The sequence below is a fragment of the Littorina saxatilis genome, linkage group LG6 (genome assembly GCF_037325665.1).
Source record: "Littorina saxatilis isolate snail1 linkage group LG6, US_GU_Lsax_2.0, whole genome shotgun sequence".
In the NCBI taxonomy this organism is placed as follows: Eukaryota; Metazoa; Mollusca; class Gastropoda; order Littorinimorpha; family Littorinidae; genus Littorina; species Littorina saxatilis.
The window spans coordinates 29,770,822-29,793,693 of record NC_090250.1 but is presented as its reverse complement, the minus strand read 5'-3'; the positions used below and the strand labels follow the sequence as shown (position 1 = coordinate 29,793,693).

At 41.9% G+C, this 22,872-nt stretch overlaps 1 protein-coding gene across 1 annotated transcript in view; it reads left to right on the top strand.

Moving 5' to 3' along the window:
• LOC138968969 (glycine receptor subunit alpha-2-like) overlaps positions 1-22,068 on the top strand; it is a 39,095-nt gene extending 17,027 nt beyond the window's left edge. Inside the window, exons 2-9 of the mRNA XM_070341657.1 lie at positions 9,255-9,346; positions 12,442-12,509; positions 13,741-13,964; positions 14,300-14,382; positions 15,514-15,651; positions 16,471-16,676; positions 17,593-17,781; positions 19,500-22,068. Coding sequence (XP_070197758.1) covers positions 9,255-9,346; positions 12,442-12,509; positions 13,741-13,964; positions 14,300-14,382; positions 15,514-15,651; positions 16,471-16,676; positions 17,593-17,781; positions 19,500-19,793 — 1,294 coding nt within the window. The 3' untranslated portion in view covers positions 19,794-22,068. The remainder of the gene's footprint in view (positions 1-9,254; positions 9,347-12,441; positions 12,510-13,740; positions 13,965-14,299; positions 14,383-15,513; positions 15,652-16,470; positions 16,677-17,592; positions 17,782-19,499) is intronic.
• Positions 22,069-22,872: the final 804 nt, after the last annotated feature.

The following is a 22,872-nucleotide window of genomic DNA, read 5'->3' as shown; positions in this document are numbered from 1 at the left end:
ACCATTGCATTTTACATTTGCTGAGTTGGGAATATTTACTGCTGAGCGCTTTTGGTACGAATTTCGTCTGCTGTAATGCAGCCTTTTATTCCCTATCAAAGACACAAAAAAAACGATTTCTGAAGTGGCTCTGTATCTGAAATCCCTTAAATAATTATAAGGAACAATACCACAAAGTATGATGTTTGTTGCAAGATGTGAATGATTTATGAGTGCGTCTGCAACATACGAGCCCCACTATCTGGGAAAGCGACAAAATCACCGTCACAAAAGATTGGCATACCCACCCCGGTTTCAACTTGGCATCAATAATTCAGTCAGGATTCTGCGTTAATGCCCCGAGAAAAGGCCTAGTAATGGGTTTGTAATGACCCAATAGGTGAATAGGTCACGCCAACAGCTTTCTTTAGGAAACCACTGCCCTGTTACGACAGTGGAACCCCCTTTATACGACCTCCAAAAATCTGAGAAAATCAGGTCTTTAAAAGGAAGGAAGTCTTAAAATGGGGGTACATTTGTAGAGGTTATGAACAGAAAATCTGCAGAAATATGGTCTTAAAAGGGAGGAGTCTTAAAATGGAGGTACATTTGTAGAGGTTATGAACAGAAAATCTGCAGAAATATGGTCTTAGAAAGGAGGGAATCTTAAAATGGGGGATCTTGAAAAGGGGGTTCCACTGTATCACCATCATTTTATTCTCATCTGGTTTACGTATGTTACTGGAGGAGGGTCTGGGATGGTGGCCAAAAGCATTAGTTATGTCACTAGAGCTTCCATTAATGACAGTTGAGAGCGATAACCCGCAAGATGTTTGTAGCACAGCATCTCAAGAGGTGGACCGAGTTTATGCAGATCTTTAATTTTGACCATCTGGACTCTCAACGGCCTTGCGCTGCGCTTAAGTTCTGAAAATAAAAACGTGTCTACGATTCCTCAAACGCAGAACTAAAACAAAAATGTACCCGATCGAAATTATATAAGTATTTGAAAGGGAAAATTACGAAAACATGAAATAAATCAGGTAGGGCAACATCCACCACAACATCAGACACATCTCAAGGGAATAATAAACCTCACACCGTCCCGTTTTCATCAGGAAAGTGCCAGAAAAAGGAATATTTGCCTCTGGAAGACCATCTGTGGTCGAGTAACTTTCAGAGAGATAACATTGATTAAAATGTCATGGTTTGATAGGAGGTGAATAAACACGGGTCTAACGTAAATGAAGGAAAGCAAATGATGGGACAGTCAGGCTGAGGCAGAGAGAGAAATAAAGGACAAACACTAGATTCACAGATGTAACAAGGATGGGACAGACAGGCTGAGGCAGAGAGATAATTCAGGGACAAACACTAGATTAACAGATGTAAAACAAGCTCAAGATTCAATCACCTGTGATTGCAATCGATTTGTGAGTACGCACAACTTCGGAAAATAGCGTTCTGCGACGCATTCACTTGAAACAATTAAACAATCTCTCTTTCAGGACGTCATAAACTGGTGAACCGAGACGACCCAGCTTAGCTATTGTTCTAAAATATCCGCGCACTTTCACTATCTAAAGGGATTTAATAGACAAACTCAGAACTACAGAATTGGCCTCCATTCGCATATGCGGACGCATTCCATAAATTGCCACCCACCCGTCGCACCGAGGGGAGACTCCATCAATAGACACATACACAAACACACACACTGACACACACACACACATATATACACACACACACGCACGTGCACACGTACGCACACACATGCACACACACGCACACGCCACACACACACACACACACACACACACACACACACACACACACACACACACACACTGCCTCTAATCGCATTAAGTTCGGGTTGGGGTTGTAATTACGTCACAACACAAGAGGAATCCATAAAAATAAGTGTTCTAACACGCTGCTATTGAATGAAACGGCTGTGTTTGATGATGTTTCGAGACTGGGATTTCTCCACTACACATTCTTCCGCGGCTGTCTTTGTTTTGATCACTTTTTTCGTCACTGAGAGGAGCTTGTACTTCATGCGCTATTGCTAGAGGTACATTCTTGAAATCGCCCAAAGAGCTACAGAGTTAGCTTTGGGGTTTGAATAGATTGCAACAACACACAAAGAATGCTTTAGAATTAGCGTTTGAGCGACTCTATTTTTGAAATCTAAATCAGTGATGTGCTGGGTAGTCTCTCGGGACTGTGTACATTTATTTTCTCCAATGGACAGTGTGTAATGTGTTTTAGCCCCGTACACTGATCATTGAGTGTGCATGCGTTCGCTAGATTTGAATTCCTAAATCCAACGGTTTTTGTCTGATTCGACGAATGCGTACCCACCAGGCGGACTACATGAAATATGACGACGAACGAAAGTCGGGACCCCTGATACAGGAGAGTGAGCGAAGGAAACCGCTCTCCGGTTAAAATTAATTAATTGGCATAGTCACGGAGCATAGTCGAGCAAATCTTTGCATGTGTAATTTAACTGTACTACAGAACTTCGATCGTCTCTTGAACTTGTTAAGGTCCAACTCACGAAACAACTTTTCCAGACAACTGTTTCCTTACATGGTGTTATGTCCGAGTTCGGTGGGTTATAGAAACACAAAAATACCCAGCATGCCTCTCCCGAAAGCGGCGTATGGCTGCCTTAATGGCGGGGTTATAAAGGGTCATACACGTAAAGACCCACGCATGCAAAAACATGAGTGAACGTGGGAGTTTCAGCCCATGAACGAAGAAGAAGAAGAAGAGTGACATGGTGGTACACCTTCAAGCATTGATGGACAGGCAGCTTTTCTTGTCTCTGCAAGATGTGATTAAACAAATTCAAGATCTTGAGGCATCACGTAAGTGAAAGGTTGAGACGATCACTCTGTTGCACGTGCGCCGTAGTCAATACGCACGTGTGCATACATATTTAACAAGAAACATCGGTTCCAACAATGAAGCTTTATATAATATTGATTTTCTTGTATAGAGAACATACGGATAAGACGAAGACATTCAATGTGTACATTTTGTATTTGTTTGTTGTGACATTTAGTTCACCTCATTGAGCCCCCCGCGGGTTAGGGGGAGTCCCATATTGGTTGGGTCGACGAGAAAGAATTTACCCGATGCTCCCCAGCATGTCGTAAGAGGCGACTTACGGATTCTGTTTCTCCTGTTACCCTTGTTAAGTGTTTCTTGTATAGAATATAGTCAATTTTTGTAAAGATTTTAGTCAAGCAGTATGTAAGAAATGTTAAGTCCTTTGTACTGGAAACTTGCATTCTCCCAGTAAGGTAATATATTGTACTACGTTGCAAGCCCCTGGGGCAAATTTTTGATTAGTGCTTTTGTGAACAAGAAACAATTGACAAGTGGCTCTATCCCATCACCCCCCTTCCCTCCGTCGCGATATAACCTTGAACGGTTGAAAACGACGTTAAACACCAAATAAAGAAAGAAAGTTCACCTCATTGAGAGGGGGGGAGGGGGAATATAACATGCGATGCAGGTCAGATTAGCTCTCTCTCTCTCTCCCTTCCTTTCTCTCTATATCTCTCACTCTCTCTTTCTCTCACTCTCTCCCATTGTCTCTCTCTCTCCCTTTCTCTCTCTCTTTCTCACTCTCTCTCTCACTCTTTCTCTCTCTCTCTCTCTCTCTCTCTCTCTCTCTCTCTCTCTCTCTCTCTCTCTCTCTCTCTCTCTTAAAAAGCAATACTCTCGTAAATAAAGAATGATCATATCCTTGACGCAGGTCATATTATCTCTCTCTCTCTCTCTCTCTCTCTTTCTCACTCTTTCACTCTCTCTCTCACTCTCTCTCTCTGTCTGTCTGTCTGTCTCTCTCTCTCTCTCTCTCTCTCTCTCTCTCTCTCTCTCTCTCTCTCTCTCTCTCTCTCTCTCATCTTCATATCTGTATATCACTTTAAGCTGAACTCGTATTTTCTTGAAGATGTGGTTCGATTTTACGACAAAAAGAACTTGGGTCGCCATGCGTTATGAAACTGTTTCGAAGGAAAACATTTCAAAAATCAATAAACTAACCGACCTTTTAGGATAATTACATTGAAACAATCTAGAATATGTATTTCTTTTGCTCAGAAGAATGTAATTGAAAGTTCCATTGGCTGCTTTTAAATAAAAATTGTGTTAAAACCTTTCCTACTGTACTTGATTTCTCCTCGTTGCCATGGGGACCGAGAAACACGCTTGATGACGTTGCCATTTCCCTCTTTTTGGGTCAGAAATTATTTGCTGTTGTCTAGTTTAAGTTTTTGAGGGATTGATGTTATTTTGCTTGTTAATGTTATTTTCTTCATCATTTTCTGGTAAATTTTGTTTGTCTTGACCAACGTTGCTCAAAACAAGACGCCTCTTTGAAGCCAGAAGTAGGATGTGATTGTCTCACATTCTTTGATTCAGTTAGTATGCAGCACTCTTCTGTAATTTTTTTAAAAAATATAGTGAGTTTAAGTGAACATGCCCGATCTGAAACCGTGTTTAAAAAAAAAAAATTCAGGTGATGGTTGGAACAGTGATGTGCTTTTCAAAAGAGGGGTTAGAAGTGGCACGTGGATTTTCAGGTTTTAAAGGTGCGAACGTGCAAACCAGAATCTTGTACGCACGAGGGGCTATTTCGGAAACTTTTTCCCCCGAAATCGGAATATCGTTGCCTAAATGTCGGGAAAACGGTTATACTCGTGTATAAAAATGAGTGGACGTGGAAGTTTGAGACCCTGAACGCAGAATAAGGAGAAGAAAAAGAAGGACGCGTTTTCAAATGAATCTGGGGAAGAAAAAACAAGTCGCGTAAGGCGAAAATACAACATTTAGTCAAGCTGTCGAACTTACAGAATGAAACTGAACGCAATGCAATTTTTCAGCAAGACCGTATACTCGTAGCATCGTCAGTCCACCGCTCGTGGCAAAGGCAGTGAAATTGACAAGAAGAGCGGGGTAGTAGTTGCGCTGAGAAGGATAGCACGCTTTTCTGTACCTCTCTTCGTTTTAACTTTCTGAGCGTGTTTTTAATCCAAACATATCATATCTATATGTTTTTGGAATCAGGAACCGACAAGGAATAAGATAAAAGTGTTTTTAAATTGATTTCAAAAATTTAATTTTGATCATAATTTTTATATTTTTAATTTTCAGAGCTTGTTTTTAATCCAAATATAACATATTTATATGTTTTTGGAATCAGAAAATGATGAAGAATAAGATGAACGTAAATTTGGATCGTTTTATAAACATTTTTTTTTTTTTACAATTTTCAGATTTTTAATGACCAAAGTCATTAATTAATGTTTAAGCCACCAAGCTGAAATGCAATACCGAAGTCCGGCCTTCGTCGAAGATTGCCTGGCCAAAATTTTAATCAATTTGATTGAAAAATGAGGGTGTGACAGTGCCGCCTCAACTTTAACAAAAATCCGGATATGACGTCATGAAAGACATTTATCGAAAAAATGAAAAAAATGTCCGGGGATATCATTCCCAGGAACTCTCATGTAAAATTTCATAAAAATCGGTCCAGTAGTTCAGTTTGAATCGCTCTACACACACACACGCACAGACAAACAGACAGACACACACTCACACACACACACACACACACACACACACACACACACACACACACACACACACACACACACACACACACATACACAACGACCCTCGTTTCGATTCCCCCTCTATGTTAAAACATTTAGTCAAAACTTGACTAAATGTAACACAAGTCGCGTAAGGCGAAAATACAACATTTAGTCAAGTAGCTGTCGAACTCACAGAATGAAACGGAACGCAATGCACTTTTTCAGCAAGACCGTATCACTCGTAGCATCGTCAGTCCACCGCTCATGGCAAAGGCAGTGAAATTGACAAGAAGAGCGGGGTAGTACTTGCGCTGAGAAGGATAGCACGCTTTTCTGTACCTCTCTTCGTTTTAACTTTCTGAGCGTGTTTTTAATCCAAACATATCATATCTATATGTTTTTGGAATCAGGAACCGACAAGGAATAAGATGAAAGTGTTTTTAAATTGATTTCGACAATTTAATGTTGATAATAATTTTTATATTTTTAATTTTCAGAGCTTGTTTTTAATCTAAATATAACATATTTATATGTTTTTGGAATCAGAAAATGATGGAGAATAAGATGAACGTAAATTTGAATCGTTTTATAAAAAAAATAATTTTTTTACAATTTTCAGATTTTTAATGACCAAAGTCATTAATTAATTTTTAAGCCACCAAGCTGAAATGCAATACCGAAGTCCGGCCTTCGTCGAAGATTACTTGACCAAATTTCAACCAATTTGGTTGAAAAATGAGAGCGTGACAGTGCCGCCTCAACTTTCACGAAAAGCCGGATATGACGTCATCAAAGACATTTATCCAAAAAAAGAAAAAAACGTTCGGGGATATCAATCCCAGGAACTCTCATGGAAAATTTCATAAAGATCGGTCCAGTAGTTTGGTCTGAATCGCTCTACACACACGCACGCACGCACGCACACACACACATACACCACGACCCTCGTTTCGATTCCCCCTCTATGTTAAAACATTTAGTCAAAACTTGACTAAATGTAAAAAAAGGCCAGCGTTCATTCGCGTCATCATAGCTGAAACATTGGTCCTATGGCACACCCGGTCTTACTCTTCAGCGTCGAAATTCCAAGTCTTCTTCGTCATATTCCCAGGAAGGTTTGTCCTGCATACGCATACGCATAACAGGCAAAACCAGTAGGATCTTGCGAAATTGAATCTGGAATCTGGCAAATTGTGTCGCAAGCTCCAGTGCTGTCAGGAGCGAAAAGCTGGACGAAGCAAATGTAACAAAGCGCTGTACCCAGAATCGCCTTTTGAGTAGGCTTCATGAACACGTTGCTTAATGATATACGGTACCGATGCATGCACATCCTGGCGGCGATCTTATGAGAAATTCTCTACTGCTGATGGACGAGGTCACCGAGACAAACTTCGTTCATTTCATTTTATTTGTCAGTTCCTCGAGGGATTATGGAGGAGAAATGTCAGCGTTATGACGTCTTGTCGAACTTTGTTTCGCCTTTGTCGTCAGAGATTTCAATTTCGAAGAAAGGGCCAAGAGGAGACGTCTTGGTTTATTCAGTTGGTGTCGTTTCACATTAAACCTAGAATACTTGAACTTTTCAAACACTAAGTTTTAAGGTATTCAAGAGTTGTCATTATTCCAAACCCGACACCGACATGTGTAACTCTTTGGGAGATCTGATATTTGTTTTTGTGTTGGGTTAAGCCCCTTTAAACAGCAAGGAAACGAACCCCGAACATAACAAGTGGATACGGGCGTGCCCAATTGCACTTTATTCTTCTATACTACTTCGTTTTCCTGATAAATACAGGAGCTACACTCATAACGTGCACAATTAGGAAACAAACGTTGGCATGATGGGCAGAAATGTAGAATACCATGACAGGCTTTGTGAAAGAAAGAAAAACAGTTCTTTGCTTAGGCGGGGATGTAGCTCAGTCGGTAGCGCGCTGGATTTGTATCCAGTTGGCCGCTGTCTGCGTGAGTTCGTCCCCACGTTCGGCGATAGATTTATTTCTCAGAGTCAACTTTGTGTGCAGACTCTCCTCGGTGTCCGAACACCCCCGTGTGTACACGCAAGCACAAGACCAAGTGCGTACGAAAAAGATCCTGTAATCCATGTCAGAGTTCGGTGGGTTATAGAAACACGAAAATACCCAGCATGCTTCCTCCGAAAGCGGCGTATGGCTGCCTAAATGGCGGGGTAAAAACGGTCATACACGTAAAAGCCGTGGGAGTTTCAGCCCATGAACGAACAAACAAACAAGTTCTTTGCTTAGAAATGTCAGTTCTGAGTTTCTAGGGTAACATCCTTAGGCTGATTTTTTCTGTGAACTGACAGTAACAAGAAGGCTTGTGGACTTCTTATAATCACTTGACACGTGCGTAGAAGTTTATTTCCTGAGAAACCCCCGGTCGGTAAAGAGATCAAGGCGCACGTTGTCTCTATAATGAGGTATCAAATAAAAGAAACATATCTTAAAAGTTAACGTCATTTAAATGTCATTTTCAATGTCATTTTCAATCAGTCATCATCCAAAGATGCCAAAACGAGATGAAAGGATGCCTGCATACATCATTAGTGTTGTAATCTACCTGAACAAATAGACTGTCAGGGGAAATTATCGGGGTGATCATTGTAGCTTCGGCCCAACCTGCAACCGCACATTTCTTTACAGATCGATCGTGGTGACGGTTACGGACACAAAACTTCTCTTGTAAACGATTCGGCTCACGATTTTAGAGCTGACCAGGCTTTTACATGGGATAAGACCATATCTCTACTCTCTGAGATCTAAATTGTCACGTGGGAAATTTTGCCTCAATAAAAGTAGGAGTATTCATTAATGTCACAACCCATACAAACCCGACAGAGTTATTTCCAAACATCGTCTATTCCGTCACCCCTGACCTAACACTGGACAGAGCCAAAAATAGAAAATAGCGGTGCTGTTTCCACGCCGGCTAACGACACAACACGCATGAGCAGGGGACAAACACACACTGAGCAGACGATTGAACACTTAATTTGATCCCCCTCCCCCTTCTTCATAAAATATTTAGATGCACTTTTGCTTTTATGTGAATGGATAAATGGCGGTAATGATGGAACGTTGCCTTTTTGATGTCCGGTGAAGTTTCCCTTTTTAAGTAATGTTACACTCACGCAAGCCGGTTATGTAACTGATAAAATGCTTCATTCACAACACTTCCTCAGATGTTTCTGCAAACTAGATTACTCTGTCTGTTAATGTTGAAAGAGAAAAAACAATCTGTCTGAAGAGCCAACCAACGTAGACACGTACTAACATCAAAACTCTCGTCTCCCCAGAGACAGTACAAGGCTAACCTGAACCAAACAAACAAACACTCTCATTATCACCACCTGAAAACAAATACAACAATATGGGGTGTGTTATTGCACCTCGGCTAAACATTCATGCCAGTGTTAAATGGAAAATGCCAATATAAAGCTATAGGCAAGATAGTTAAATATGCATCAATAGTACATCTGGACAATACTGTAAACTGTACTGTATACTTCTATAGTCTGGAGCTATTCGTCATTGTACAGCTTTCAATGTGGATGGGCATTGTCAAATAAAACCGAGCACTTAACTGCGCCATATAACCTCCAAGATCGAAAGGTGATTTGTGTGTAATCGTTTGCAGGGCTAACAGCAGTGGGACTTTGAAGGATATCATTGACAACTTGCTAGACAATGGCAGTTACGATCACACCATCAGACCGCTCTACGACTGTGGTGAGTTTGGTGTGTGTGTGTGTGTGTGTGTGTGCGTGTGTGTGTGTGCGTTTGTGAGTGTGAGTGTGTGTGTGAGTGTGTGAGTGTGTGTGTGCGTGCGTGCATGTGTCTGTTTGTCTGTCCATGTGGTTTGTTTGTTTGGTTGGTTGGTGTGTTGCTTTGGTTATTGAATGAGTGTGTGTGTGTGTGTGTGTGTGTGCGTGCGTGTGTGTGTGTGTGTGTGTGTGTGTGTGTGTGTGTCTGTCTGTCTGTCTGTGTGATGTGTTTGGTTGGTTGGTGTTTTTTTTTGGTTATTGAATGAGTGAATGAAAGTGTTTGTGTGTGCCAGTGAGTGAGTCGGTATGTGTGTGGGTGTGTGTGTTGGTGAGTGAGTGACTGAGGTAGTAAGTGGAAAAAAAGAAAGAAGGAAACAAAGAAATAAGCAAAGAAACACAGATGAGAAGGGAGAACGTGTGAATGAATAGCTAAATGAGTATCTTGAACCCAAAATATAGGCCATCAGTCACTCTTTTTGACATATCCGTAATCAAGCATCTAAACGAAGTACCAAACCGATTGGTAAATCAAACAGATGACCAAATTGTGTAAAAGTATTTACGAGTGCAATAAGGCGGGGAGGGACCTATTAATATGAGTTGAAGACTGACTATAGCTGACTGAATGACTTACATAATTAATGAGCTTAGAAGGAGCAATAGATGGACGAAAAAATATCATAATAGATAGATATAGACACGGGTCTCAACGACTACGTTTGATAAGGGGCTGATTTATTGTTAATTGATTTATACTTTTAAAGATCATTGTCTTGTAGTCTTGACTACTTCGGTGTCACAGTTAAAAGAAAATAATTAAATTTTCTGTCTTTTAATCAAAGACAAGCAAACAAAGAATTTAAAACAATTCGGTGTGTGGGAAGTGTGCACCTATTTCGACCTTACGTCAGTTGTAGGCCTACTTACTTTCATACTTGTTTTTTTTTAAAGTGCTTTTTTTTTAAATTGTAAATGAGCACGACTTTCTCCGTTCAAAAGAACCTCCTTGATTTGAAATCTGTACAAACTTTATCATCAATGAAAAACACAAGTTTTTTGCATTGTCATCCATCGTTTGACCGAATTGAGTTTCCTGACTGAACGAAACGGAAAGCAAGAAAATGGACATTTGTTTACACGTCCACTATAACCGAGAAAAAAAGAAAAAAATTACTTTAATTCTCATTGGAATATAAGTATTAGCTCCTCCAATTGAAAGTATTGATTCTATACCTTCACCTGACAGCGGAATATACCTTTGAATTTAAAGCACTGAGGTCTGTTTGTACACGAACGTGTCGAACACGTTATGTTTGAACTCGCAGAAAAGTCAGCAGGAAATGTTTTGGTAAAGTACCACGCTCGGTTTGTTCAGGAATACGTTTTGTTCCAGACAACAAGGACAGTCAGAATGAAGTGCCTCCTTCTTCTCTTTTCTTTATTTCAATAGAAATTAGGTTGGGAGAAAAAAAAGCAATGTCTTCCTCAAATGGGCATTGTTTCTTGTTTTGTATGAACGCGTTGCCCACTGTCTTCCGTGCGTTACAAACAACAGGCGTTACTTTGGCTTTACTTATGCACCATAGCAACCAAGTGACAAACAGATGAATTTTTGTTTTCGATTGTGTTCGTTAAAATTTAACAGAGAGGTCAAAACATAGATTTTTAAAAAGTAATTTCTCTTAGAAGCGCGTTAATTTGCATTAGATTCGGAGATAGTGCTTTCGATTCCTAGATTTTGCAGTGATCGTGTAAGACTGTTTTTACAGAGGAAAGAAGAACCCTGCAGCAAAAGTTCATTAGAACGTCTTCAATTTCTGTTGTTAAAAGTAATGAAATGTAACAGACAATGGACATAGTTGCCAGGTACGAAATTGTTTCATTCGTGTGTACACGCAAGCACAAGACCAAGTGCGCACGGAAAGGATCCTGTAATCCATGTCGGAGTTCGGTGGGTTATGGAAACACGAAAATACCCAGCATGCCTACTCAACGAAAGCGGAGTGAGCTGACTATGCTCTCAGAGTATAGTGTGGGGAACCCAAATGGGCAAACGAGCTCACACGTAACCAGAACATTCTGGAACGCTGAAGAAGAAGAAGAAGTTTCAGTGGAAAAAAAAACCTGCAAAAAAACAACAGCAAAACAAAGTGGAAAAAAAAAACCAGAAAAAAACCCACACACACAAACAAAGATCGAAGATTTTTAAAAATTAAGTATTCAAGTATAAGAATGCTGTCATCCAATATAAAAGCTTGGACGGACCAAAGGTTACTTACCACATGGTGTGCAGGGGAGGAGAGAGGTATATGTTTATATATTGAGTAAGCCAGAACTGGTTAACTATGAAAATGTACGCACCATTTTCTGGTGAGTACATTTTTCATTATTATCTTGGTCTAGTTCTTCTCCCCTGCACTCTCTTGTTCCATAATTGTCAAATAAGCTAACCATTGAAACGGGTAGAAAAGAAACAAACACAAAATGGCATTGTCAAAAGTTAATTTCAGCACCCAAAGAGAAAAAGAAAACTGGTAACCGCAAGAAGACTACGCCGTACCTTCCATGCAATATTTACCGTTGAACTCTCGATTTCTGAGTGATCTGTAGCTTATGGAATTTGGCATTTTTTTTATCATGCGGGGGTGGGGTTGGGGTGGCCACATTGGCCGGGCGGTGGTGGTGGTGATGGGGGGAGGGCGTGGGGGTGATAGTATTTGTATAACCCCATTTTATGTGTGTCTGTTATGTGATTTTTGTTGGTTTATTGACTACATGAATGACAACTTTTAGATCGTTTCAGTCGAATAACTGGAGGGAGAGAGAGAGAGAGAGAGAGAGAGAGAGAGAGAGAGAGAGAGAGAGAGAGAGAGAGAGAGAGAGACAGAGACAGACAGAGACAGACAGACAGACAGACAGACAGACAGACAGACAGACAGACATAGGGAGAGAAAGAGGGATGATGATGCTGATGTTATTGTTGCCGTTGATGACGACGATGACGATGACGATGATGATGACGATGATGATGACAATCACGGTATGGTTTGACTGTTTCAGACGAGGCCCTGAGGTTAGAGGTGGACGTTGTCCTCAACACACTGGGTCCCGTCATTGAGCGGGAAATGGTGAGTAGTTCCACAGTGAGGTGTACAAAGTCAGTTCCACACCACAAAAATGAATCACACAAGAAAAAAGAAAAGAAAAAAGTTATTGTTGCCGTTGATGACGACGATGACGATGACGATGATGATGACGATGATGATGACGATGATGATGACGATGATGAAGTACATGATGATGACAATCACGATATGCCAATGGTCACACAAGCTTTAAAAGTACAATGCAACCCCATTTACGACTTTGAAAAAATCATGAAAATCAGGTTTAAAAATGGGAGGTGGACCTGTTCTTGGCCAAGACCAGGCTACTTACGAAACACAACATGGTACAGGTGCATGCAAGAATATGTGCGACGATTCCGTAATGTCCTTACAGCAAGCCTTTAAACAGATTTTCTTTGCTCGTAATCTATATAGACATTTCTTGTGGGCTACTTTCGGCAAATGAACGCCAGTTTCTATCTACCCTTTGTACACCGATCCTGTACCTTCTCTAATGCAATCCTTATAATTGCTTTTCTTTGCTATAGTCATTTGTATCATAGACATTTCTTGTACTTGCAGCAAATGAGCGCCAGATTCTATTTGCAACAGTTTCTTTCTGTCATATCTTCAGGACTGTGTGCAGCAATCTCGTAACTGTTCTACGGCAAGCTTCGTCATCTGTATATAGACATTTCTTGTCCTAACAGCAAGCCTTTAAAATGATTTTTTTTTGCTCGCAATCTGTATAGATATTTCTTGTACTATTTCAGCAAATGAACGCCAGTTTCTATCAAGACTTTGTGCGGCGACCCCATAACTGTCTAACAGCAAGCCTTTTTAATGCTTTTCTTTGCTCGTAAACGGTACAGACATTTCTTGTACTTGCAGCATACGAGCGTCAGTTTCTATCTGCAACAGTTTCTTTCTGTCATATACGTTCACGACTGTGTACACTAATCCGATATCTTCCCTACTGCAAACTTCGTCATCTGTATAAAGACATTTCTTGTACTTTCAGCAAATGAGCGCCAGTTTCTATGTACCCTGTGCTCAAGACTTTGTGCGGCGATCTCAGACCTCAGTGCTTAACATGTATTTCTTTGCTTGTCATCTGTAGAGACATTTTTGGCAACTGCAGCAAATGAGCGCAATTTCTATCTCAGGACTTTTCCCCGTATCTTCCCGACGGAAAGCCTTTAAAATGTATTTCCTTGCTCGTCATCTGTATAGATATTTCGTGTGCTTGCAGCAAATGACCACCAGTTTCTACCTGCGTCAGCAGTGGCGGGACCCTCGTCTAGCCTTCCACGCAGCAGGCAACCAGACCATCCTGCTGAGTCACCGCAGACTGCAGTCCCTCTGGCTGCCAGATATCTACTTCTCCGCGTCCAAGAACGAGAAGAACCATGACATCACAGTGCCTAATGTCCTCATAAGGCTGCACCCTGACGGCACCATTCTCTTCAGTCAGAGGTACAATACAATACAATTCAATCAATACAATACAATTCAATCAATACAATACAATACGAAGTCAACTTCGGGCTCAACCAAGGATGGCCTAAAGGGTTGATTGTTGGGTGGGGCAAAATGGGCGAGGAATGTCCATTTTCATTTTACATAAACATGGAAATCTGTCAGTTAGCACCATATCGCATTTCTAATAACACAAACACACGGATCATAAAGCATAATTAGAACTCGAAAAACAAACAAACTGCATTACCAAAGGATTGTAGAATAAGCGGAAACAGACAGGCATACCGACAAGCAAAATGCATCACTGACTCTGATACTCTGCGTTACAGGCTGACGGTGACGTTCCAGTGTCTGATGGATCTTCGCAACTTTCCCTTGGACCGGCAGACCTGCTACATCCGTATGGAAAGCTGTGAGGGACACATACGTTTTGTCTGTTGTCATTGCTGGTTGTTGTTGTCTAGTAGTTTGTTTTCTTCTTTGTTCATACACGTAAAACATGTATCAGTCACTTAACCGATGTTTCGGTCAATAATCGTGTGTGTGTGTGTGTGTGTGTGTGTGTGTGTGTGTGTCGGTGTGTTTGTGTGTGTGTGTGTGTGTGTGTGTGTTACTGTCATGGCTAGATTTGTTGGTGTATGTCATTAACTGTACCAACTGGTAAATCTCTGCTTCGGTGGCCGTTCAAATCAAATCAATTAAAATCAAATTAACTTTATTATCCCACTGCAATTTCTCCATGTGAAATAATAAAGTTAATTTGATTTGATTTGATTTGATTTGATTTGAACGGCCACCGAAGCGGAGATTTAGGCTACCTCTACAGGAGAAATACACTTGTTGAGAGGGCTGTATTTTTATCAGTGAGAGGCACTGCAGTTGTTTTTTTGGGTTTTTTTGTTTGCTAAACGCCCAGCCGACCACGAAGGGCCATATGAGGGCGGTGCTGCTTTGACATATAACGTGCGCCACACACAAGACAGAAGTCGCAGCACAGGCTTCATGTCTCACCCAGTCACATTATTCTGACACCGGACCAACCAGTCCTAGCACTAACCCCATAATTCCAGACGCCAGGCGGAGCAGCCACTAGATTGCCAATTTTAAAGTCTTAGGTATGACCCGGCCGGGGTTCGAACCCACGATCTCCCGCTCACTGGGCGGACGCCTTACCACTAGGCCACCGTGTTGCGGTAGGCACTGCAGTAATCGATGAAGAAGACAAAAACAGATATTATAAAACATGGAAGACAAGTACTCAGGACCACTATTTATATGAGTTGTATCCTTTTAATTAACTGAGTGATCATTCTGAATTCTTCAGTACGGAAAATATGAATGTGTGTGTAAAGGGTAACCTACAGACTATAATGAAATGGTATCCTTATTCTTGTCAATGCGAAACAAGAATTGTGGGTAAGGAACATGATTTACCTTTGCTTATCCGGGCAGTTTTCAGATAAACGGTGTAACGTGAAATAGCAACACTTGTAGTAGAATTATCTACGTGATTGTATGCTTAATGATAGTCGTCCCTTTACAGACAGCTACACGACAGACGACATGTACTTCGCCTGGTCATCAGAGCGGAAATCTATGGACATTCTGGAGAACGCTCACATCCCGGACTTCGAGTTGACAGGAATCACCACGCATGACTGCACCGCTGAATATGCTACAGGTAATTCTACATTGTACTAGTCTTCCCGTCAAAGTAATCAAGCGTGGAGCATCACAGAATAGACCCGATCAGCCTCCTGCGCTGAAGCTTTGTATGACTACCGATCGGCAACCAAAATATAGTTCACCGAGAGTATTTGAAAGAGGAATGAGGCGAAAAGCGACTCTTGGGTCGCAGGCTACAGAAATCTCCATGGATGCAGTGTTCATTCTGGCATGTACCTTTGATGTGGTATATAATTTCTTTCTTCCTCTCCCAGTTCAGGTTGGTTTTTATTCGTCGTCAATGCTTCTGTAACAGTTGTGGGGTTTTGGTTTCTTGGCAGGGGGGGTTGGCCTAACGAGGTGGGATGGACCATGTGGTGGAGTGTGGTATATAGGGGAGAGGTTGTTTCAAAGAAAGCGCATGCAAGCCAATCTCCAGGGTTGATTTGTGAAGGTTTTAAAACAGAATAGGCGAAAATGAAAAGTTCATAGTTCAAAGTAAATTTTTAAACATAACAACAAACGAAAAAAAAAACCACAAACACACAACCAACAACAAACAAAAAGGTACAATATCCTGGCTTATCTAAGTGGCCTACGGGAATTGCACGCAGGCAGCAGTGAAGTGAGGTGGGGAATGGGGTGGGTAAAAGAAAGCCGGGTGTTTTAGACGCTTAAACTGAGTTAAGCTACTTTAATTTTTTACGAAATTGTATCGCATTTATTGTTTTCAGCATACATGAATAATTCAACCTGTCAATAAACCACCCAGCTTCTTTCAATTCTCACTGCAGCATTTTATCAGCCATCTCAAAACGTTCGTGTCCAACATCAGGTACTTTCCCGTGCCTGGAGGCCCGGTTGATGCTGCATCGTCAGATCGGGTTCTACATGACGCAGACCTACATCCCGTGCATTCTAATCGTCAGTCTCTCCTGGGTGTCCTTCTGGTTGGACACACAGGCCATTCCTGCGCGGATTTCTGTAGGACTGCTGACAGTTCTCACCATCACCACGCAGAGTTCCGGCGTACGGTCAGAGGTAGGAAAAACAGAGAAGGTGCTCGGATTGGGTTTGAAGGGAAACAACATTGAGAAACTGTTATAAATTCTCGTATTGTTATTATTAATAGATGGTTTGTAAGGCACACATATCTCACCACAAGGCGACTCAAGGCGCACAATATATAGCGCGAACCACAATTGACTGTGCTCTCCGCGCTTTACATATTCATTTCTGCCGTGTGAGATGGACTTTTTTTTTTTAAATTTTTTTTCACTATTGCACATCTGCCACGTTTCTTTTCGGCATGATTAGCTTGATACGCACAGACTCGTTTTGCTTTCGATCTATCAAATACAAACACTTATCAGAAAATGTATAAACTGACTTTGATGCCCAAATCTCCATCATTGATGTTGTTTTCTTCTCGCGGTTTTCTCTTTTGACCAAGTTATTCCACAAAAGGAAGCCTGTAAACAAGCGATCAGGACAGCAAGCAGACAGACAGGGCCAGTCTCCCGGAACGAAATAGGCTGGCAACTCCGTTCAGTAATAATGATTTTAGGACTATTTAAAGCACAGAATAGGTACAAAAAAGCAGAAAAAAAGTTTAAATAAGACTGTTAAAAATGAAGAATAGAGAAAAATTTAGGCTTAGATTCCCCCTCCGCTCTTGTCAAAAGAGATTGATTACTTCTATCGTGAGAGATTGATTACTTCTATCGTGAGAGATTGATTACTTCTATCGTGAGAGATTGATTACATCTATCGTGAGAGATTGATTACTACTTCTATCGTGAGAGATTGATTACATCTATCGTGAGAGATTGATTACTTCTATCGTGAGAAGCAAATCATTTGGTTTTTCTCAGAAGTCCTGTACGTCCTTTAGACCATGTATCACTTAGACACGGAGAACAATGCACACACATAATTATTTTGTTTGCATTTTCAGCTTCCACGGGTGCCTTATACCAAGTCTATCGACGTGTGGATGTCTGTATGTTTGGTTTTTGTGTTCGCCGCCTACATGCAGTACGCCTTCGTGACTGTCTTCTCACGGCGCCACCGCAAGTCCAAGGGTTTAGCACTGTACTCCGACATTCATCCCATCGACGGCAGAACCCCCACCTTGAACACTATCGTAAGTAATTCGATTAATATCAGATAGGATGAATAGAGAATACTACATGGCTTCTTTGTGGCAAATGCAATTTTCCATTGTAATGTATTCAAGCTGATGGACAATACAGAGTTTCATAATGTTATTAGTAAGTCAGTCAGTGAACATTTTGCAAAAATGTGATTACTTTCAATTGTTTAACTGTCTGTGTTCCTCTTACCAGCATCGCAGGCAAAGTAAGATTCACTCAGTTTTAGCGTCGAGACTCATCCGGGTGTCTTTTACTCTCTCTCTCTCTCTCTCTCTCTCTCTCTCTCTCTCTCTCTCTCTCTCTCTCTCTCTCTCTCTCTCTCTCTCTCTCTCTCTCTCTCTCTCTCTCTCTTCTTACTTTCATTTTATTATAATCATGTAGCAGTAGTTTTCTTTACTTGCTTATTCTTTAGCAATTTTAGACTAGTCCCTCTTTAGGGCGAGGGCCAGATGTAAAAAAGCAGATCACTGCTTACTCTATTACCCTCGTTAAATAAAGAATTGTTCTTGATTGTTCTTGTTCTTGTTCTCTCTCTCTCTCTCTCTCTCTCTCTCTCTCTCTCTCTCTCTCTCTCTCTCTGTCTCTCTCTCTCTCTCTCTCTCTCTCTCTCTCTCTCCAGGCATGGGAATTGAAAAAAGTAAAAAAGGCTGAAAATGTGTAAGTAATGGCAAAGTCGACGGCGCGAAGCGCCTAGCCCTGCTAGGGGAGTTCGAGGGCATACCCCCCCCCCCCCCCCTCCGGAATTTTTTTCTCCAAAGAACCCAAATGGTGCAATTTGGTGTCATCTAAGCTCCAAGTTTGCCATTAATTCAGTTTTTAGAACCATTTTTGCCTCCCCATTTATTTTTTCGGCGGACACTTTTGCTTTTTCGGCGGAACAAAAATTCGGCGGAAATTTGCCTTTCGGCGGACAATTCCCATGCCTGTCTCTCTCTCTCTCTCTCTCGCCCCCCCCCCCTCCCATCATTAATTTGAATTGTTGCTTCAACGAAAAAGATCTCCTTGTTAACCTTCGCCGTAGGTCGCTAAAAACATTCTTTGCAGCACGTCGTGAGTACTAATGTAACCATACTTCTCAAAGAAGGAAAAACATGCACGGGTAAACAAAACAAGAACAAGGCACAACCACAACTCACACAAACGTAGGCACACACACACACTCACACACACGATACAAAAAGAACAGGAAAGAAAAAAAGAAGAAAAAAAAAGAAAAGAAAAAAGGATGTAGAAGAAAAAATTACCCGGGGTTCTCAAACTCCCGCTCGAGTTCGCTGCTTGTTCCTTGAGCCATCTTGAAATAGATCAGAACTCTTCTCAGAAAGAGAACCAGAAAGTCACATTACACTGTTAGAAGTATGGTTACATAAGTACTCACGACGTGCTGCGAAGATAGTCGATGTTTGACCTTTGTTTATTTAATTACCTGTCAATCAATTATAATGCGGGTTTAGGAGATAATAGATGTTTAGGTGTTTGAGGCATTTCCAAAAGCTCATTACAGAATTCCACATAGTTTTTGAGATAGGCCTATTCGCAATTAAAGTCCGGACAGTTACTAAAGTACTCACGACCTACGGCGAAGGTTAAGACTGTTGAGATGGTAGCAGACGTAGGGCTACATAGCACCGCTCTGACTTGACGAAGAAGTTATGAACAAATGACGCTCTTGCATCGTTGAAATTCTGTGGGTTTTATTTTTTCTCAGCTCCGCTCTGCAAACAGCTTGGCAAGAAATTCAACAGACAGTTCACTACAGAACGGACATGCGGCAAATGGTAGCGTCTTGAACGGCCGTACTACCAACGGAAAGATGTCATCTTTGCGGCGATCTGCTTCCGCTTCCACTCTGCGCAGGCGCAGTAGCGTGTTCCAGCTGGATCACGAATCACGTGACTTGGGTCGCGTGGTCGACAAGTGGTCACGTGTTGCCTTTCCGTTGGCTTTCCTCGCCTTCAACGTCGGTTACTGGTTGCATTACACAAGAAGGTTATACATTTAGACAACATACGTGTTGTTGTTTTTACATCATTTTGATGGCGACGATCGTACCTGTGCCGTGTGTGGCAAGACTGACTCACTGACGGCCTAAAAGACGCTTTGAACAGGGATTTGCAGACACTTGCCAAAACGTTGCACTTAGAGGTTTTACTGAAAATATCCAGAGCCTCTGATAGCCTATAGGGCCTAATTGGGGTCAAGGTATGAATATGTTATGCATGCATTGCTTTCAGTGGCATTCGCTATACATTCAGACTGGCTTGTGATATGATGCGTACAAACAAAGAAATGAAACTCTTCTGTCTGTCTATCTGTCTAAATGTACGCCTTGAGTCGCCTTGTGGTGAGATTATGTGCGCGTTATAAATTCTCGTATTAATATTATTATTATTATTATCTATCTGTATGTCTGTCTCTCTGTCTGTCTGTGTTTAAAAAAAAGAAGTGTGTTTTATGTATGTCAGTGTACGCGCCCACTTGCTTTCATGTGTGTATACGCCTGTACCATTATGTAAGCCTTCTTTTGTTTGAACATGTGAAGATAAAAGAAACAGAAATACCATTTGAATGTTTAACTCCTCGATCGTGCATTCAAACATTGTTACCCTATCATACTTTATGTTGAAGTAGCACTTCGTCGGCTACGTCCATGCTGTTTTGACATCTGTTCATCTACTCGATCTACATCACCTCCCGTCATACAGGCTGAAGGATATCGCCCATGCTTTAACATGGGATAACAGTATCTTTCAACTTTGGCGGATGTGCAAACAATAACATCGACAACCTGGTTCATTTCTGTGAATTGACTTAGCATGCTGATACTAGTGGTGTCAGTTTCACAATCAAATAATGACATACGACACCGATTAACCAACTAAGACGCCTCTTCTTGACCCGCTTTTCCAAATTGAAATCTCTGACGTCAAAAGCGAAATAAAATTCGAGAAGGTCAGGTGTCATAATGCAAATAATGAAGCAACGCAACAAATTCTGTCACTTCTTCTTTATGTTTCCCTAGCTATTTGTTTGTTTGTTTGTTTGTTTGTTTGTTTGCTTAACGCCCAGCCGACCACGAAGGGCCATATCAGGGTGGTGCTGCTTTGACACATAACAAGACAGAAGTCGCAGCACAGGCTTCATGTCTCACCCAGTCACATTATTCTGACACCGGACCAACCAGTCCTAGCACTAACCCCATAATGCCAGACGCCAGGCGGAGCAGCCACTAGATTGCCAATTTTAAAGTCTTAGGTATGACCCGGCCGGGGTTCGAACCCACGACCTCCCGATCACAGGGCGGATGCCTTACCACTAGGCCAACCGTGCCGGTCCCTAGCTATTGCCCAAAAGATTGAGAACGCAGTTTGTCTCGGTTAAATCGTCATATCAGCAGTAAAAAAATCACCCAGCTGTATGATACTAGGCTGTGCATGTATCGGTATCACATCTCATTAAAAAAAGTTCATTAATGAAAAAAACACAACTAAAAGTACTCTACTCTGCACAGAAAGAGGCAAGGCCGTTCATTGTTGGTATGTGTTCAATGTTAGGGGTACTCACACTCTAAGCAAAAGTGTTACACTTTCGAACACACTTTTTATAACCAGTTGTGAACACTGTGTGAGATACTATATAATCTATACCAGCAAAAGGAGCACACATTGTAAACGTTATATTTAGAGTTTACCTGTGTGCTACTTTTGCTTGTAGAATCGTATCGTATTTCACACAGTGTTTACAACTGGTTACAAAATATGTGTTCATAAATGGAACACTTCAATTTACAGTGCAAGCTGACATCCCATGTAAAGGCTGGACAGGTGGGTGGTGGGTGACACGATGGGCTACATGACATGGAAGGCTGGACAGGTGGGTGGTGGGTGACACGATGGGCTACATGACATGGAAGGCTGGACAGGTGGGTGGTGGGTGACACGATGGGCTACATGACATGGAAGGCTGGACAGGTGTGTGGTGGGTGACACGATGGGCTACATAACATGAAAGGCTGGACAGGTGTGTGGTGGGTGACACGATGGGCTACATGACAATGGAAGGCTGGACAGGTGGGTGGTGGGTGACACGATGGGCTACATGACATGGAAGGCTGGACAGGTGGGTGACACGATGGGCTACATGACATGGAAGGCTGGACAGGTGGGTGGTGGGTGACACGATGGGCTAAATGACATGGAAGGCTGGACAGGTGGGTGGTGGGTGACACGATGGGCTACATGACATGGAAGGCTGGACAGGTGTGTGGTGGGTGACACGATGGGTTACATGACATGGAAGGCTGGACAGGTGGGTGGTGGGTGACACGATGGGCTACATGACATGGAAGGCTGGACAGGTGTGTGGTGGGTGACACGATGGGCTACAGAACATGGAAGGCTCGACAGGTGGGTGGTGGGTGACACGATGGGCTACATGACATGGAAGGCTGGACAGGTGGGTGGTGGGTGACACGATGGGCTACATGACATGGAAGGCTGGACAGGTGGGTGGTGGGTGACACGATGGGCTACATGACATGGAAGGCTGGACAGGTGGGTGGTGGGTGACACGATGTGTTACATGACATGGAAGGTTGGACAGGTGGGTGGTGGGTGACACGATGGGCTACATGACATGGAAGGCACCATACCTTTAATGTGTTGTAACCGTGTAATGAATTACAGATTTGTGATCGCTGTTGTGCGCACATTAACCGCAATATCCACCGAGTTATATATAGCATCTTCAGTGGATATTACTCAGCGGTTTCATCCAACAAATAATCCTGTGGCACGTTCCTCACTGATGAATAAATTATCACTATATGCCGTAATGGTACGTGTATTGATTTCAGACCTGATCTGGATACGTCATAATAAACTTTGCTGGACGCATGGTAGATGGCTGTACACGGCATGTATAACTAGATATTTTTTTTACTAAGTGTTTTCTGTGATGTAACCTTGCTTTATGAATAAAATATTGCACGCCATGATAATGGCGGTGGGATTCTTTCCCATACTTATTCTTGTGCAACGACATTGTATACAAGCCAGAAATGTTTTGTATGGAGAGCGGTT